At 38.2% G+C, this 19,642-nt stretch overlaps 1 protein-coding gene across 10 annotated transcripts in view; it reads left to right on the top strand.

Annotated features, from left to right (window-relative positions):
- The window catches only part of SYCP1 (synaptonemal complex protein 1), a 151,611-nt gene that overhangs the window by 23,645 nt on the left and 108,324 nt on the right, over nt 1-19,642 (top strand). For all 10 annotated transcript variants that reach the window (XM_045166061.1, XM_044944511.2, XM_025288044.2 and 7 more), the window contains 3 exons: nt 258-366; nt 17,633-17,727; nt 18,256-18,440. In XM_045166061.1, coding sequence (XP_045021996.1) covers nt 258-366; nt 17,633-17,727; nt 18,256-18,440 — 389 coding nt within the window. The remainder of the gene's footprint in view (nt 1-257; nt 367-17,632; nt 17,728-18,255; nt 18,441-19,642) is intronic.

The following is a 19,642-nucleotide window of genomic DNA, read 5'->3' as shown; positions in this document are numbered from 1 at the left end:
TGAACCAGTAGATTCCAATATATAATCTTCTAAGTGATAACTTAAAATGCTTATTATAATATTAAGAATGTTGCACTAGTTTGCTCACTCCTTCATTCAATAAATGTTTGCTGTGCAAGCACATACTAAATGCCAGGCACAGACTGATGAAAAGCATATAAGGAAGTCCATAAAATAATCATAGATGATGATCGGTGCTAAGGTATCATATTTAATTTTTTGTATCTATAATGTATTATTTAAATATTTCATTTTAGGTATCACTGCTATTGATCCAAAGTACTGAGAAAGAAAATAAAATGAAAGAGTTAACATTTCTGCTAGAGGAGTCCAGAAATAAAATTAATCAATTGGAGGAAAAGACAAGTAAGAATTTATATAAGAAAATATGATAATGTGTTATGTATTCCTCTTGTTATGTTTAAAATTTTAGCTTTCATTACAGTTTTATTGTAATGAAGCAGTTTTGTAATGTTTTGGGCTTCCCTGGTGGCTCAGAATCTGCCTGCAGTGCAGGAGACCCAGGTTCAATCCCTGGGTTGGGAAGATACCCTGGAGAAAGGAATGGCTATACACTCTAGTATTCTTGTCTGGAAAATCCCATGGACAGAGGAGCCAGGCGAGTTATAATCCATGGGGTTTCTAAGAATCAGATACGACTGAGCATGCATACACCACACACACACATGTATCCTTGCCTGGGAAATCCCATGGACAGAAGAGCCTGGAAGGATACAGTCCATGGGATCACAAAGAGTTGGACACAACTGAGCAACTAACACAGTTTTGTTGTAATGGTTTTTAATGCTGTAATTCTCCACCCAGGTTGAAAAGTTGGAGGAGGGAATAACAGTCACTTAGGAAGCTTTTTAAAAGAAGATGTGCTCCTCTTTTCCCTTTCCATACTCTCATTTTCTTCAAGTTTCAAGAAGGTGCTCCATGAAAACAGGGATCTTTGTCTTTTTTGTTAATTGATGCATTCCAAGTGCATAAAGCAGTGCCTAATATATATTAGGCATCATATATTTTGTAAATAAATGAATACTCTAGGAGCACTATGGAGACAGTTATTAATTAGTCTTGGAGCAAGGCATTTGGAAAGGCATTAAGGAAAAGTTGTTTGTTGAAGTAGACCATGAATGAGTGAAGTTGCTCAGTCATGTCTGACTCTTGGTGATCCTATGGACTGTCACCTACCAGGCTCCTCCATCCATGGAATTTTCCAGGCAAGAGTACTGGAGTGGGTTGCCGTCTCCTTCTCTAGGGGATCTTCCTGACCCAGGGGGATCGAACCCATGTCTTCCACATTGCAGGCAGGTGCTTCACCATCTGAGCCACCAGGGAATGAATGCTGTCAGGTATGCCAAAATGTTACACCAGCAAATATTAAAGCCTAAAGAAGACAGTTCAGAACTTCCCTGGTGATCCAGTGGTTAAGAATCCCCCTGCCAATGCAGGGGACATGGGTTTGATCCCTGATCCAAGAAGGTTCCACATGCCTCGGGGCAACTAAGTTCACACATCACAACTACTAAAAGAAAGAAAGAAAGAAAGTGAAGTTGCTCAGTCTTGTCCGACAATTTGTGACCCCATGGACTGTAGCCTACTAGGCTCCTCCATCCATAGGGTTTTCCAGACAAGAGTACTGGAAAGTGAAAGTGAAGTCGCTCAGTCATGTCTGAGTCTGCGACCCCATGGACTGTAGCCTACCAGGCTCATCTCTCCATGGGATTTTCCAGGCAATAGTACTGGAGTGGATTGCCATTTCCTTCTCCAGGGGATCTTCCCAACCCAGGGATCAAATCCGGGTCTCCTGCATTGTAGACAGATGCTTTACCGTCTGAGCCACCAGGGAAGGAGGGGTTGCCATTTCCTTCTCCAGGGTAAGTAGATCATAGATGATTAAAAGTCCACCTGACCTGCCTTTTGAGAAACCTATATTCAGGTCAGGAAGCAACAGTTAGAACTGGATATGGAACAACAGACTGGTTCCAAATAGGAAAAGGAGTACATCAAGGCTGTATATCGTCACCCTGCTTATTTAACTTATATGCAGAGTACATCATGAGAAATGCTAGGCTGGAAGAAGCACAAGCTGGAATCAAGATTGCCGGGAGAAATATCAATAACCTCAGATATGCAGATGACACCACCCTTATGGCAGAAAGTGAAGAGGAACCAAAGAGCCTCTTGATGAAAGTGAAAGTGGAGAGTGAAAAAGTTGGCTTAAAGCTCAACATTCAGAAGACAAAGATCATGGCATCCAGTCCCATCACTTCATGGGAAATAAATGGGGAAACAATGTCAGACTTTATTTTTGGGAGCTCCAAAATCACTGCAGATGGTGACTGCAGCCATGAAATTAAAAGATGCTTACTCCTTGGAAGGAAAGTTATGACCAACCTAGATAGCATATTCAAAAGCAGAGACATTACTTTGCCAACAAAGGTTCGTCTAGTCAAGGCTATGGTTTTTCCTATGGTCATGTATGGATGTGAGAGTTGGACTGTGAAGAAGGCTGAGTGCCGAAGAATTGATGCTTTTGAACTGTGGTGTTGGAGAAGACTCTTGAGAGTCCCTTGGACTGCAAGGAGATCCAGCCAGTCCATTCTAAAGGAGATCAGCCCTGGGATTTCTTTGGAAGGAATGATGCTAAAGCTGAAACTCCAGTACTTTGGCCACCTCACACAAAGAGTTGACTCATTAGAAAAGACTCTGATGCTGGGAGGGATTGGGGGCAGGAGGGGAAGGGGACGACAGAGGATGAGATGGCTGGATGGCGTCTCTGACTCGATGGACGTGAGTCTGAGAGAGCTCCGGGAGTTGGTGATGGACAGGGAGGCCTGGCGTGCTGCGATTCATGGGGTCACAAAGAGTCAGACACGACTGAGCGACTGAACTGAGACAGTGAATTGGAGGAGGGACTGTAGGCGGAAGAAATGGCTTGTGCAAGTCTTAAAAGTGTGAAAATTAGGGTATATTTGAAGCACTGATTACTATATATTAGTATACTAGTATAATATAAATATTAGTATATATCTTTAAGCCTTTATCTTAAAGAACTCAGATAGATGAGACTGGAAAAAATGTTTGGATCAGATTATGAAGGATCTTTAGGGTCATGTAATATTTTAGACTATCTTTTTATTGAGTGTTTTTCAAACTTGTTCAAGTAGTAAGGCACTTGAAAGGTGTGCACTTTGTGAAATACTGTGCTCCTTTCAGAACATCATGGAGATCTTGTGGCATTTTTTCAGTTTTTTCTTAAAAACATGGCAAAGAATTATTTAGTTCCTGTTAACCTATGCCTGCTCATTTTACCTTGCTGTCATCACTGTGTCCTGTACTCCAGATATTGAAATTGTTTAACTTCTTTTACATTTTATGTTCTCCCTCTCTCACCAGCTTTTGGCTACTTCTACTAACCAAAATTAACCTTCTACCGCCTCTCCAAATCTGTTGGCTAAATTCTGCTGAACTCCTTATTGTTAGGAGTGGCTTAAGCATTACTTGTATGTCTCCTGTGACCTTGAGTGTCTTGAGGGCAGTGTCTTACTAAATATCTTTGTAACTCTATAGTGCCCAACATGTTGCCATATATATATATATAAAATAGAATTTTAATAGGTGTTAAGATGAATGAATGTTTAATCTTATCATATAAACTGGAAACAACTTATTGGTAATAAATAATACTGTATGATTCTGCAGACTTATAGCCACTGAAATATATTCATTTAAATTACTTTTCATTGTTTCCCATCTATCCATCTATCTTCCACTTGTTTTTCTCTTTGTTTCAGCTTAGATATCTTCTACTGACCTGTTATCTAACCCTGCCTTCTACTGTGTCAAGTTGCTTTTAAAATCATTTATTGAATCCTTAACTTTAATCATACGTCTTCCTTCTAAAATTTCCATTTAATTGTTTTTCTAAAGATTCCATTTCTCTGGTTAACTTCTCTTTTAAAAGTGACATTTCATCCTTTTTGAATATATTAGTCATTGATATTTTATAGTTCTCTTTTTACTTCAACATCTGGCTCACCTTTTGATCTGTTTCTTTTTTAAAAACATGGTAAAATACATATAACATAAAATTTAGTATCTTAATCATTTTTAAGTGTATGGCTCAGTGGCACAGATACATTCACATTGTTAGGCAGTCATCAGTAGTATTTATCTCCAGAACTCTTCATCTTGCAAAATTGCTGTATCCATTAAGTGGTAACTTCCCATTTCCTCCTCCCCTCAGCCCTTGGTGACCTCCATTCTACTTTCTATTCCTTTTTAATCTTACTTTTTAATGATTTGTCCTTATCTTTTGATGTGTCCAGTAATTTTTTGATTGAATTCCGTACATTGTTATAAGAAAAGTTACAGATGCTGGCTGATGTTGTCTTCTGTTTGCTAGGGAGAAATTGGGCTGATTACTGTAATCCAATTAGAGGCTAGCTGAATGAAGGGAAATAGTCAAGTTTATGAGGTTTTTTTTGAGTCTTCAATTTTGTTTATTCAGCTCTTTGAGACACGTAAGACTATGCTATTTTAAAAAATTTATTTACTTTTAATTGAAGGATAATTGCTTTGCAATATTGTGTTGGATTCTGCCATATATTAACATGAATCAACCATAGGTATATCCCCTTTCTCTTGGGGATGGGAGGTGGGTCCTGCCCCTCTAGGTTGTCACGTATATGCTGTCTATTTTAATTCCCTGGAAACAGCCCTCTGCTGGGACCAAGCGAGCATTTAGGCCTCTTGCTCATGCCTAGAATCAGTAGATGTCAGCTAAATTTTGTCAGTTGACTTATTAGGACGTATCTGTTAGGAATCTTAGCCTCTTTAGTCCCTTTTGTTTAGATTTGTTCTGTGTTTACTAGTTATTTTCAGCATGAAGGTTGGTCTGTTACCAACTACTTCATTCTCCCTGGAACTATCCATTTAAATTAATTATGATCAGCTAATTCTTATTTTTAATATTTTCTTCAGTTCAGTTCAGTCGCTCGGTTGTGTTTGACACTTTGCGACCCCATTGACTGCAGCATGCCAGGCTTTCCTGTCCATAACCAACTGCCGGAGCTTGCTCAAACTGATGTCCTTTGAGTTGGTGATGCCATCCAGTTATCTCATCCTCTGTTGTCCCCTTCTCCTCCTGCCTTTAGTCTTTCCCAGCATCAAGGTCTTTTGCAGTGAGTCAGTTCTTCGCATCAGGTGGCCAAAGTACTGGAGCTTCAGCTTCAGCATCAGTCCTTCCAATGAATATTCAGGATTGATTTCCTTTAGGATTGATTGGTTTGATCTCCTTGCAGACCAAGGGATTCTCAAGAGTCTTCTCTAACACCACAGTTCAAAAACATCAGTTCTTCGGCGCTTAGCTTTCTTTAGTCCAACTCTCCAGTAGTCCATACGTGACTACTGGAAAAATGATAGCTTTGACTAGACAGATCTTTGTTGGCAAAGTAATGTCTCTGTTTTTTAATATGCTGTCTAGGTTGATAATAGCTTTTCTTCCAAGGAGCAAGCATCTTTTAATTTCATGGCTGCAATCACCATCTGCAGTGATTTTGGAGCCCAACAAAATCAAGTCTGTCGCTGTTTCTATTGTTTCCCCATCTATTTGCCAGGAAGTGATGAGACCGGATTCCATGATCTTAGTTTTCTGAATGTTGAGTTTTAAGCCAACTTTTTCACTCTCCTCTTTCACTTTCATCAAGAAGCTCTTTAGTTCTTAGTTTTCTGCCATAAGTGTGGTGTCGTTGGCATATCTGAGGTTATTGATACTTCTCCCGGCAGTCTTGATTCCAGCTTGGGCTTCATCCAGCCTGGCATTTTACATGATGTATGCTGCATATAAGTTAAATAAGAAGGGTAACAATATACAGCCTTGACGTACTCCTTTCTCGATTTGGAACCAGTCTGTTGTTCCATGTCCAGTTCTAACTATTGCTTCTTGGCCTGCATACAGATTTCTCAGGAGGCAGGTGAGGTAGTCTGGTATTCCCATCTCTGATTTTTCCACAGTTTGTTGTGATCCCCATGGTCAAGGGCTTTGGCGTAGTCAATGAAGCAGAAGTAGATGTTTTTCTGAAACTTTCTTGCCTTTTCAGTGATCCAACAGATGTTGGCAATTTGATCTCTGGTTTCTCTGGCTTTTCTAAATCCAGTTGGCACATCTGGAAGTTTATGGTTCACATATGGTTGAAGCCTGGCATGGAGACTTTTGAGCATTACTTTGCTAGCATGCGAGATGAGTATAATTGTGTGATAGTTTGAACATTCTTTGGCATTGCCTTTCTCTGGGATTGGAATGAAACCTGACCTTTTCCAGTCCTGTGGCATTGCTGAGTCTTCCAAATTTGCTGGCATATTGAGTGCAGCACTTACACAGCATCCTCTTTTAGGATTTCAAATAGCTCAGCTGGAATTCCATCACCTCCACTAGCTTTATTTGTAGTGATGCTTCCTAAGGCCCACTTGACTTCGCATTCCACGATGTCTGGCTGTAGGTGAGTGATGACACCATTGTGGTTATCTGGGTCATGATCTTTTTTTGTATAGTTCTTCTGTATTCTTGCCACCTGTTCTTAATATCTTCTGCTTCTGTTAAGTCCATACCATTTCTGTCCTTTATTGGGCCCATCTTTGCATGAAATGTTCCCTTGGTATCTCTAATTTTCTTGAAGAGATCTCTAGTCTTTCCCATTCTATTGTTTTTCTCTATTTCTTTGCATTGATCGCTGAGAAAGGCTTTCTTATCTCTCCTTGCTATTCTTCGGAACTCTGAATTCAAATGGGTATGTCTTTCCTTTTCTCCTTTGCCTTTAGCTTCTCTTTTTTCAGCTATTTGTAAGGCCTCCTCAGACAGCCATTTTGCACTTTTTTTTCTTGGGGATGGTCTTGATCACTGCCTCCTGTACGATGTCACTAATTTCTGTCCATAGTTCTTCAGGCACTTTCTCTATCAGATCTAATCTCTGGAATCTGTCAATTCCACTATATAATCGCAAGGGATTTGACTTAGGTCATACATAATGGTCTAGTGGTTTTCCTTACTTTTCTTCAATTTAAGTCTGAATTTGGCAGTATGGAGATAATTTTACAAGAAAATAATAATAATTTCTTGTTGTTACCTAATTTTTGTCACTTGCCAATACTTGTCTGCTAAAGAGTATCAGTGATCAGAGATTTAAGAAAAAAATTTAAGGGGAGAAAAATTTGACTCTTTTTCTGTTTATTAAGAGTACTATACTTTTAAATAGGATTCTGTTTGGAGGGGGTTTGGATCTTTTTCATGAGGCTACATATCAGTCATACGTGATTAAACCCATTACTTTTTTTCATTCTGTTATCAGTGTTGGCTTTTCTGCTTGTCTTGACTTCTGTTGTTCCTCTCCTTTCCAAACTTTGAATTGGAAACCCTTGCTCTTCATACATAGCATATAAAATTTTTTTCTTCCTCAACATATTTATGCAAGTTTTCTTTACCTTTTTGCTTTAGCAAATTTGAGGTCTCTGCTTCCTTGCTGTCCTTTTGAATGTAAGCTCTACATTGTCCTACAATACATGTATAATGGAGTTAGAGGGCAGTTGGAAACTTTGTTTTGGATATATATTAGCACTTTCAAATCATTACTCATTAATTTATCCATTCAACTTTTATTAACCTCCTTTCTGTTCTATGCCAGGCACAAAGCTAGTTATGGGAAATGCAGTTGCTTATTATTGCATCCTTGCTTTCTGGAAGAGAATTCTATTTCCAATATATCAAGGAGTTTTATAATGAATGGATATTGACTCAATATCCACAAAAATATCAATAAGAATAAAATACTTTTTAGGGGGTATATATTGAGATATCATATTTTTTCCTTTGTTAGTGATTAGTTTTTAATGTTATTTTCTAATGTTAAACCTATTTTTCTAATGTTAACTTTTTATCTCTGATTATAAATCTACTTTTATTATTATTTTTATATGTTGTGGACAGGATCTGATGTGAACATGAATCATGTCTTTTCCCAGTGTGTGCTGGCAACTATCACCTTGCTAAGAGGTTGGGTTGGAAATGGAGGGTCTAGAGCCACAGTCAAGTGTGAGCCAGGGCTTCTTTTCTCAGTGGCTAACATTACCCTGTTGGAGGCAGGGTCAGGTCTCCACTTGCTCACACAGAAGCTCTAAGAGTTGGGTCTGAGCCATCTTTGTTCATTCTAGGTGTGTGCTCTCTTCCCTCCCAGCACTGGCGCCCTTACCTCATATGGAGCAGTTCTGGAGCAAGAGGGGCCAGTACAGGTGCTTGATGTTGGTCTGAGTGTGGGTCGTGGCATCCCTGATTACAGTTAGAGTCTGGACTGCTTTTAATGCACTGCCTCTGTGAGTACCATTAATAGCTGCCGCTGCCTCTTCAGACACTGTTCTAGGTCTGAACTGCCTTTGCAACCCTCACCCTAGTTTGGAGTTGGGCTGCAGAGCTGGCAGGCATGGCTGATGTGGGTCTGGGTGCAGGCTATGGTGGTGTCAGCTGTAGTCAGAGTCTGGTACTACTTTTGATACATTGCTACTGTAAGCGCTGGTAATGGATGCACCTCCCTATTCAGATGCTGTTTTGTGTCTGGGCTGGTATAGTCCCTCACAACTGAGCATGGTCCTCAGCCACAGCATCTCTTTCCCTAATGTGGAGTTGTGTTGCAAAGTACACAAGGCCTGAGCAATCACTTGGCTCAGGCTGGGTGGCACACTGTGGAAGTTACAGGAAACAAGCTAGAGTCCAGTGCAAATTCAATTTGCTTTCTCTGCCTTGTTTCAGGAGTACGAAAATGTTGCACCTCTCTTCATGATTTGAATCTAGGTTTCTTACAGTCACCTTGTTAGTCTCACTGGTTTTCTAACCAGTTTGGGTGACTTGTTTTCCTGCTTTTGGACCTGAGGGCTAGTATACCCAAAATGTGATTTGAACTGCTCATCTCTCAAGGAGGATTCCCTTCTTCTTCCATGTTGCCTCATGGGGCAGAGGTCCTGATCTGATTGCTTCTCTTCTCTTCCTACCGGATTCCATCTTACAGCTTTGGATGTACAAGGAAAAAAATGGATGCCATTTTTAGAAAAAAAAAAAAAAAAGAAAAATGGATGCCATTTTTCACTTAGTTTTCAGTGAGTATCATTCAGCATATAGATGTATTTTTGATGTGTTCCTGGTGGGGAGGTAAGTTTCATGTCCTCCTGCTCTTACCATTTTGATCTTGATCCCTCCCCTTAATTCTTAGATCTTTAATTTGGGTCCTATTCTTTCTGCCTTGAAGAGAAATACTTAGAATATCCTTTAGTGAAAATATGTTTGTGATGATCTCTCTCCTATTTGTCTGAACATTTGTTTGTTCATTCTCATCTGAAAGGATTTTTTTGTTTGGTATATAGTTCTGGTTGGCACACTGTATATTAAAACTATTTTGTTTTAGCACAGTGAAGGTAGTATTTGCTTTCTTTTGGTTTCCTTTGTATTACTTGTCAAACTAACTGTTGAACCTTTGAAGATAAGTTATCCTTCCCCTCTCTTGGGTTTTTCAAGATTTGCTTTGTTTTTGATATTTTAGCATTTTCAGTATGATATGATATATGCTTAATTTTATTTTATAGTTTCTTAAATCTGTAAATTAATGTCTTTTATTATTGCTTTTCTTCAGGCATTATATTTTTCTATTCTCTGTTTCTTCTCCTTTTTGAAATTTGAATAAAACTCATGCTAATTTTCTCTGTCTTTTGTGACTATTAATTTCTTTTCTATCTTTTCACAGTTTTGCCTTTCTGTGCCTTATTCTAGATGATTTCATTGACCCATCTTGTCATTCACTAATTCTGTTTTTGTTTTTCATCCACTATGAACTCTTTCAGTTTTAGTTATTAGATGTTTATTGTAAGATATTATTCTTATTTTTCAGATCTGCTATTCTACTTTATGTAATTTTGTTTCTTATTTAATTTAAGCTTTTTATTCTTTAAATATACTAAGAATAGCTATTTATAGTTTCTTTCTGATAATTCTTTATCCTAAATACTTGTCTTTTTTTCTGATAAATTTTAGCCCAGATTTTGTTTTATTTATTTAGCCTTATTTCATTGGGTACCTTTTTGTCTTTGACTACATTTTTAAAAAATTATGTTGGAGTATAGTTGCTTTACAGCATTGTGTTATTTTCTACTGTAAAGCAAAGTGAATCAGCCATATGTGTACATAATCTCCTCTTTTTTGGATTTCCTTCCTGTATAGGCCACTTGAGAGCATTGAGTAGAGTTACCTGTCCTGTACAGTAGGTTCTCATTATGCTAAGTCACTTCAGTCAGTGTCCGACTCTGTGCGACCCCATAGACGGAAGCCCACCAGGCTCCCCCATCCCTGGGATTCTCCAGGCAAGAACACTGGAGTGGGCTGCCATTTCCTTCTCCAGTGCATGAAAGTGAAAAGTGAAAGTGAAGTCGCTCAGTCATGTCCGACTCTTAGCGACCCCATGGATTGCAGCCTAACAGGCTCCTCCGTCCATGGGATTTTCCAAGCAAGAGTACTGGAGTGGGGTGCCATTGCCTTCTCCGAGGTTCTTATTAGTATCTATTTTATTCATAGTTGACTACATGTTTATTATTTTTCTTGAAAAATTTTATTCAAGAAAAACTTGCTCTTATTAGTATAATAAGGCCTGCCTGTATGTAGGTGGTTTAGCTTCCTCTTTGGAGGATTCTCATTTGCTTTTACCATGTGCATGGTGGCTCTACCCATCTTAAGTCAATTTCATGGCTTGGGATTAATTGGACCACTCAGGTGATGTAAACCTGTGCTGCAGATTTGCTTGAGGGTTTGTTTATTTTTGCTTCATCCATAGGTAATGATTGTCCTAGCTTACTGTACAAAACTGCATTTAAAATCAAACCCCATACCTGCCAGAGATGCTCAGAGGCCTCAAACAAAACCTTGTATGCACCAGGACCCAGAGACCCCACAGAGACTGAGCCAGACCTGCCTTTGAGTGTCTCCTGCAGAGGCACAGGTCAGCAGTGGCCTGCCATGGGGACAGGGGCTCTGGCTGTAGCAGACCTGGGAGCCATGGTGTGTGGCATAAGTTCTCTTGGAGGAGGTCGCCATTAGCCCCACTGTAGAGCCACCAAGCAGATAACCCACAAACTGGAGAAAAATTATACCAAAGAAGTTCTCCAACCGTTGAAAAGTTCTAGGGCCCATAAAAGATTCCCCAACTTGGAAATCTGGCAAAGGGACTGAGAACCCCCAGGGAATTTGACTTTGAAGGCCAGTGGGATTTGATTATAGAACTTCCACAGGACTGGGGAAACAGACTCTTGGAGGGCACAAACAAAACCTTGTGTGCACAAGGACCCAGGAAAAAGGAGCAGTGACTGCCCAAGAGACTGAGCCAGACTTGACTGTGAGTTTCCAGGAGTCTCAGGCAGAGGCATGGGTTGACAGTGGCCTGCAGTGGAGTCAGGGGCACTGACTACAATAGTCCTGGGAGCCGGTATGCTAGCGTAAGTCTTTTTGAAGGAGGTCGCCATTACCATCATTACCCCTACCATAGTTTGGCCTCAGGCCAAACTACAGGGAGAGAACACAGCTCTACCCATCAACAGAAAATTGGGTTAAAGATTTATAGAGCATGGCCCCGCCCATCAGAGCAAGATCCAGATTCCCTCACAACTAGTCCCTCCCATCAGGAAGCTTCTACAGGCCCCTTATCCTTATCCATCAGAAGGCAGACAGAATGAAAACCACAATCACAGAAAACCAAGCAAACTAATCATATAGATCACAGTCTTGTCTAACTCAATGAAGCTATGAGCCAACCTGTGTAGGGCTACCCAAGACAGACAGATCATGGTGGAGAGTTCTGACAAAACATGGTCCACTGGAGAAGGGAATGGCAAACCACTTCAGTATTCTTGCCTTGAGAAATCCATTAACAGTATGAAAAGGCCAAAAGATATGACACTGAAAGGTTAACTCCCCAGGTTGGTTGCTGCCCAATATGCTACTCGAGAAGAGTAGAGAAATAGCTCCAGAAAGAATAAAGAGGCTGAACCAAAGTGAAAACAAAGCCCAGTTCTGGATGTGACTGGTGATGGAAGTAAAGTCTGATGCTGTAAAGAACAATATTATATAGGAACCTGGAATGGTAGGTCCATGAATCAAAGTAAATTGGAAGTGGTCAAACAGGAGATGAATAGAGTGAACATCGACATTTTAGGAATCAGTAAACTAAAATGGACTGGAATGAGCAAATTTAATCCAGATGACCATTATATCTACTACTGTGTGCAAGAATCCCTTAGAAGAAATGGAGTAACCCTCATAGTCAACAAAAGAGTCTGAAATGCAGTATTGGGTGCAGTTTCAAAAATGACAGAATGATCTAATGTTCGTTTCTAAGGCAAACCATTCAACATCACAGTAATCCAAGTCTGTGCTCCAGTCACTAATGCCAAAGAAACTGAACGGTTCTATGATGACCTACAAGACCTTCTAGAACTAACACCAAACAGAAAACATGTCCTTTTCATCATAGGGGACTAGAATGCAAAAGCAGGAAGTCGAGATACCTGGAGTAACAGGGAAGTTTGGCCTTGGAGTACAAAATGAAGCAGGGCAAAGGCTAACAGAGTTTTGCCAAGAGAACAGACTGGTCATAGAAAACACCCTCTTCCATGAACACAAGAGACGACTCTACACATGGACATCACCAGATGGTCAATACTGAAATCAGATTGATTATATTTGCAGCTGAAGATGGAGAAGCTACAGTCAGCAAAAACAAGACTGAGAACTGACTGTGGCTCAGATCATGAACTCCTTATTGAGAAATTCAGACTTATATTGAAGAAAGTACTGAAAATCACTAGGCCATTCAGGTATGACCTAAATCAAAATCCTTATGATTATACAGTGGAAGTGACAAACAGATTCAAGGGATTAGATCTGATAGAATGTCTGAAGAAATATGGACAGAGGTTCTTGATGTTGTACAGGAAGTGATGGTTAAAACCATCCCCAAGAAAAAGAAATGAAAAAAGGCTGAGGAGGGCTTACAAATAGCTGAGGAAAGAAGAGACGTGAAAGGCAAAGAAGAAAAGGAAACATATATCCATCTGAATGCAGAGTTCCAATGAATAGAAGAGATAAGAAAGCCTTCCTAAGTTATCAATGCAAAGAAATGGAAGAAAACAATACAATGGGAAAGACCAGAGGTAGGAAAGACTCTTCAAGAACATTAGAGATACCAAGGGAATATTTCATGCAAAGATGAGCATGATAAAGGACAGAAATGGTATGGACCTAACAGAAACAGAAGCTATTAAGAAGAGGTGGCAAGAACTATACCAATAAGATCTTATGACCCAGATAACCGTGATAATGTGATCACTCACCTAGAGCCAGACATTTTGGAATGTGAAGTCAAGTGGGCCATCACTACAAATAAAGCTAGTGGAGGTGATGGAATTCCAGTTGAGCTATTTCAAATCCTAACAGATGATGCTGTGAAAGTGCTGCACTCAATATGCCAGCAAATTTGGAAAACTCAGTAGTGGCCACAGGACTGGAAAAGGTCACTTTTCATTCCAATCCTAAAGAAAGGCAATGCCAAAGAATGTTCAGACTACCGTACAATTACAGTCATCTCACACGCTAGCAAAGTAATGCTCAAAGTTCTCCAAGCTAGGCTTCAACAGTACATGAACTGAGAATTTCCATATGTTCAAGCTGGATTTAGAAAGGCAGAGAAGCCAGAGATCAAATTGCCAACATCCATTGGATCATAGAAAAGCAATGGAATTCCAGAAAAATCTCTGCTTCATTGACTATGCTAAAGCCTTTGACTGTTGGATCACAACAAACTGTGGAAAATTCTTAAGAGATGGGAATACCAGACCACCTTACCTGCCTCCTGAGAAATCTGTATGCAGGTCCAGAAGCAACAGTTAGAACTGGACATGGAACAATGGACTGGTTCCAAATTGGGAAAGGAGTACATCAAGGCTTATGTTGTCATCTTGCCTATTTAACTTCTATGCAGAGTACATCATGCAAAATGCTGGGCTGGATGAAGCGCAAGCTGGAATCAAGATTGCAGGGAGAAATATCAATAACCTCAAATATGCAGATGACACCACTCTTATGGTAGAAAGTGAAGAGGAACTAAAGAGCCTCTTGATGAAGGTGAAAGAGGAGAGTGAAAAAGCTGGCTTAAAACTCAGCATTCAAAAAACTGAGATCATGACATCCAGTCTCATCACTTCATGGCAGATAGATGGGCAATCAATGGATACAGTGACAGACTTTATTTTCTTGGGCTCCAAAATCACTGCAGATGGTGACTGTAGCCATGAAATTAAAAGACGCTTGCTCCTTGGAAGAAAGCTATGACCAACCTAGACGGCATATTAAAAAGCAGAGCTTTACTTTGCACAGAAAGATCCGTATAGTCAAAGCTATGGTTTTTCCAGTGTTATGTATGGATGTGAGAGTTGGACCATAAAGAAAGCTGAATGCTGAAGAATTGATGCTTTTGAACTGTGGTGTTGGAGAAAACTCATCAGAGTCCCTTGAACTGTAGGGAGATCAAACCAGTCAATCCTAAAGGAAATCAGTTTTGAATATTCATTGGAAGGACTGATGCTGAAATCTCAATACTTTGGCCACCTGATGTGAAGAACTGACTCATTTGGAGAGACCCAGAAGCTCGGAATGATTGAAGGTAGGAGTAGAAGGGGACAACAGAGGATGTGATGGTTGGATGGAGTCATGACTTGATGACCATGAGTTTGAGCAGGCTCCAGGTTTGCTAATGGACAGGGAAGCCTGGCGTGCTGCAGTCCACAGGGTTGTAAAGAGTAGGACACAACTGAGCAACTGAACCGAACTGAACTTATTGTACAAAGGTTTAATTCTTGAACTTCTTACCTTATACAGTCTGAGTTTTCATATTTTTTTCTCACTTCATCATAATTTCAGATCAAAATCCAGCTTTGCCAGGACTTGTGAATTCCTTGAGGCAAAAGCAGTTTTTGTGCTTATGTTATTTCTCCAAGTTTCTATTTTGCCTTCACTTTGTGACCATTAATTTCATTATTTTTTCAGGAGTTTAATGATTTTAATATTCTTAATAATTGATCCTGAATTTTTTATTCCCTGTTAGAGGTGTGTTTGTTTAAAATGACATACCTCACTATTACTCCAATAGAGTTTTCAGTTTCAATTTTATATGTCATTTCTATGTAAGTTTTAGTTTTTGGATATCTTCCTTATTTCTTTTACCTTTTTTGTTTTTAATTAAAAAAAAAATCTTTTGGCTGTGCTGCATAGCATGTGGGATCTTTGTTCTCTGATCTGGGACTGAGTCTGTGTCTCTTGCATTGGAAGCATGGAGTCTTAACCACTGGACAACTGGCAAAATTCCTTCTTTTAGTTTTTAAAAATGATACACAATACTTTTTTTTTTAATCCAGTAATTACAGCCAGTAATCCTAACATCTGAAATCTTGCAATCAGGTCAAAGTTTGTCTTTTTTCTGCTGACTTTTCTTGTAGTAGTATTCTGTTTACTCTTGTGGTTTTGATTGTGAAGTCCTCTAGTTTCATCTGTGGAAATTCTTTAAGGGCTGAATTAGAGGTATATTTTTACAGAGAAAATTTACTTTTATAGCTTCCAGGATTCTGGGGGAACTTAGGGGAACTTCAAATTAAGTTTTGGCTTAGAGATTTTTAGTATTTTTAAGCAGCATATATTCTGTTCCCACACATGCCTAACTACTAGTTTGTGATTAGGATTTCTCAGAGGAGACACTTATTAATAGACCATTATAAATAGTATTGTAATAGATAGTCTTTAGTTATCATTTCCCTCTCTCCAGATATTCTTTTCCTAGAATTGGAGCACTAACCCCTTCATTTCTACACAGATTTTGAGATTGGAATTTTTAAAAAATATGTCTGAAACATTATTCTGTTGCTTGACATCCTTTATTGTTTTTCATGACTTAGGAAGCAAATACTTCTGAGCAAGTTGTGTGAATCCTATTATGACTTTGTCATTATTTTTCCAATCATATCTAGTATAGCAGATATTATGATTTCTCTCTTGTGCTTTGTTTCATGCTGTTGAGATACATTTCTAGACTTCAGAATGTTTATCCTATCTCTGTTTTTTGACTTTGTATATGCTCTTTTGTATCTCTTGTGATTTTCTTTCCTCCCTCAGCTCCTGTTACTCTTGTTAATAGTTATTGGCTTTCAAATGTTTTAACTCAGCTGTCACTTTCTGGAAGCCTTCCTTGAACTTTCCCTCTCCCATGTCTGTCTCCCCTTACTTCTAACACTTATTGGTCTTATTAGGCTTAGGTACCACCTCTGTATTTATTCCCAAAATTGCTCATGAGTACTCATCAGCACTTATTTTTGATTATTTGTCTGCCTGCCCAGTAGTTCCACTTTCTGTATGCATCATATTATCATCACCATCATCATAATAGTATTTAACATTTTACTATATGCTAGACACTGTGATTAAATGTTTTAAGTTGCATTATCTTGTGTAATCCTAATAGGAACTCCTTGAAATATCATTAACTGTCATTTTCCATGTGGGAAAGGTAGGGAGCAGTTGGTTAAGTATGCCCATGTGTAGGTAGCTAGTAAAAGGAAGTAGAATAATTTGAACCCAGGGATGAGCATGAGTTTCTTACTGTTTGTGTTTTTATGAGATTTAAAAGTGAATACACACAGATAAAGCATAAAAATAGCACCTGACACTTAGGATTTAGTAAATATTAGCTATCAAGTGAAGTTATTTGATTTTTTCATAGTATATAAATAAGTAAATGTAATAATTTAGAAAAATATAAAATCAGAATAGTAAATGATAAAATCATGAACAGTTTCACCATTAGGAGATAAATTGCTTTTGAACATTTTGTGTGTTCTTTCACATGTACTATTTATATAAATGCTGTTTTTAACTTGCTCTTTTTATTCTATATTTTATGGATATCCAAATTAGTAATAAATAAACAGCTACATCATCATTTACAGTGGCTACATGGTATATCATTGTATCACCATAGTCTAATTTGTCTCCCTTTGAATATTAAGGTTGTTTCCTAATACATGCGTGAGTGAGTGAGTGAGTGATAGTCACTCAGTCATGTCCTACTCTTTGTGACTCCATGGACTGAAGCCCACCAGGCTCCTCCGTCCATGCATTTCTTCAGGCAAGAATACTAGAGTGGTAGCCATTCCCTTTTCCAGGGGATCTTCCCAACCTAGGGATTGAACTCGGATCTCCTGCACTGCAAGCAGATTCTTTACTGTCTGAGCCACCAGGGAAGTGCTTCCAATGGTTAGCTATTACTAAAAAATGTAGCACTAAAACCCCTATATGTTCACCTTTGAGTGCTTGGGCAATAACAATTTTGATGGTCAACAAAAGTTGATGATGACCAATATTAGTGAATCTATATTTGCATAATTCTCCCTCATTTTGGAGTATGTAATGTAGGAAAAAATAATTGTTACAAATAATTTGTTTTCTTGGTTTGTATTTTCTATTAAGTAAATATCTATTTACAACTTTCTCTTTTAGAATTACAGAATGAAAACTTAAAAGAATCAAATGAGAAGCAGGATCATCTGACATCAGAACTAGAAGATATTAAAATGTCTTTGCAAAGAAGTGTGGTATGATTTAAAAACTGATTAATTTCTAACTCTCATACCATCAACCAGTCAACAAATACTTATTGAATGCTAATACTATGTACAAGGCCTTGAAGCTTCAAATAGAGAATATAGAATCTCTAAGTGCTTGTAGTATAAAGACATTTGATAAAACACATCAAAAGTATAACTAAAATGCAAAACTATGCTAGGTATCAACATGATTCAGGCAAAAATTCTATAATATTTCTAAGAATTAAAAGAACACTATGGACTGGATTGGTTAGGAAGACTCTATGGATAGTCTAGGACTATAAATGGGCTCTGGAGCAATGGTGAATTGAAATGAGTAGTGGGTAGGGCACTCCAGATTGGTCAATGTGGAGTAGAAGAGGGTGAGATGGTAAGGAGAGACCGGGGTCAGAGGGGTAGTAGGGTGGGGGTAAGGGGTGAGAGGCAGCAAATTACAGAAAGCAGATGAATTCAGCTTTTTTTTTTCCTTCTTAAGCTCTTGGTTCATAGCTTTTGTTTGTATTTTATTTCATTTAGAATGCTCAAATGGCTTTAGAGGAAGATTTGCAGATAGCAACCAAAAATATATATCAACTCACTGGAGAAAAAGAAGCTCAAATGGAAGAATTTAATAAAGCTAAAGCTGCCCATTCATCTGTGGTTACTGAACTTAAAACTACTATCTGCAACTTGAAAAGATTATTGACAACAGAACAGCAAAGGTAAAGTTACTGCTTATTTAGCTGAATAAAAAACAATTTACTTCTAATATTCAGTGCCATTTTCTATTCATTGTCAACTGACTTGTAATTCCTATAATAACTGTAACCAAGTATCTTTTTGTATATAAAGTGGGAACACATTTAAAGAGTTTGTATTGGGTAAGCAGGTATCCTAGGAAAAGAGAGAAAGTATTCTCTAGGATAGTTCCTGTGCATGCTTTTCATAGAGTTAAGCAATATAGATAAGCTCATAAGGACTGATGCAGTGATATGACATATTTAGTTAAAGGGTGGGTTATTATATAAAAATAACTTCCTAGATTGTTGATTATCTTACTGGGGTCTGTAACTTTCATTCTGATACATAAATTTAGCAACTAGCCTGGTCCAAAGTAGGTACTCAGACATTTTAAATGAATCAATGAATATGGTTAGATACATATAAAATATTGATTTGTATTTCATTTAAATTGTTTTTCTAAAACTTGAGTTGAAAACCTCATCTGTTTTTTGCTACTTTGTATTAAGGAAATGTTTATACAAAGTTGTGTTATGAGGCCTACATAGTTATCTTTGACCCATTAGTCTGAAGGATGAAAGAACAAGCTTCTCTATGAAGTCTTGACCTGGGCCCAGCAGAGTTTCTTCTCTACTGCTTATGTATGGTGAGGGAAGAAAAGCTAGATTTTCTGGCCCATTTACTCTTGTGTATTCTTGATTGACCTATCCAGGTGATTTTCAGATTTTCAACTTTTAAGTGACCTTATATGTCATTTGTCTTACAGATGAGGAAATGGAAAACTAGAGGAGTTAAGTGAATTGTGTAATTCTCATATTTATATTGTTCCTAAGGCAGAATTCAGTACAATAGTAGTTATATACTCAATCTCTTTCAAAGTTCTAGGAAGTATTAATTTGATTATCATCAACAGCTAAGAGATAAATCATGATGATAAGTTGTGAGGTTTTACGTAGATTGAATTAATATACAACTATGTATGTATATTAGTAATATCTTATTTTGACATGTTAAAGTATCCAGCCAAAGTAGATTGTCAAGAAATGTGTAATAATTGAATGAATGAATCATAATAAACTATGTCATTGCTAAATTGCACCAGTTTTAATTACTAGATGAATTATGACTAAAAAAATATTTTACATTGATTTTACATTTTACATTGAACTAATATGTTTTACAA

Source organism: Bubalus bubalis, chromosome 6, assembly GCF_019923935.1.
Source record: "Bubalus bubalis isolate 160015118507 breed Murrah chromosome 6, NDDB_SH_1, whole genome shotgun sequence".
Taxonomy (NCBI): domain Eukaryota; kingdom Metazoa; phylum Chordata; class Mammalia; order Artiodactyla; family Bovidae; genus Bubalus; species Bubalus bubalis.
This window is presented reverse-complemented; position numbering and strand designations above follow the sequence as displayed.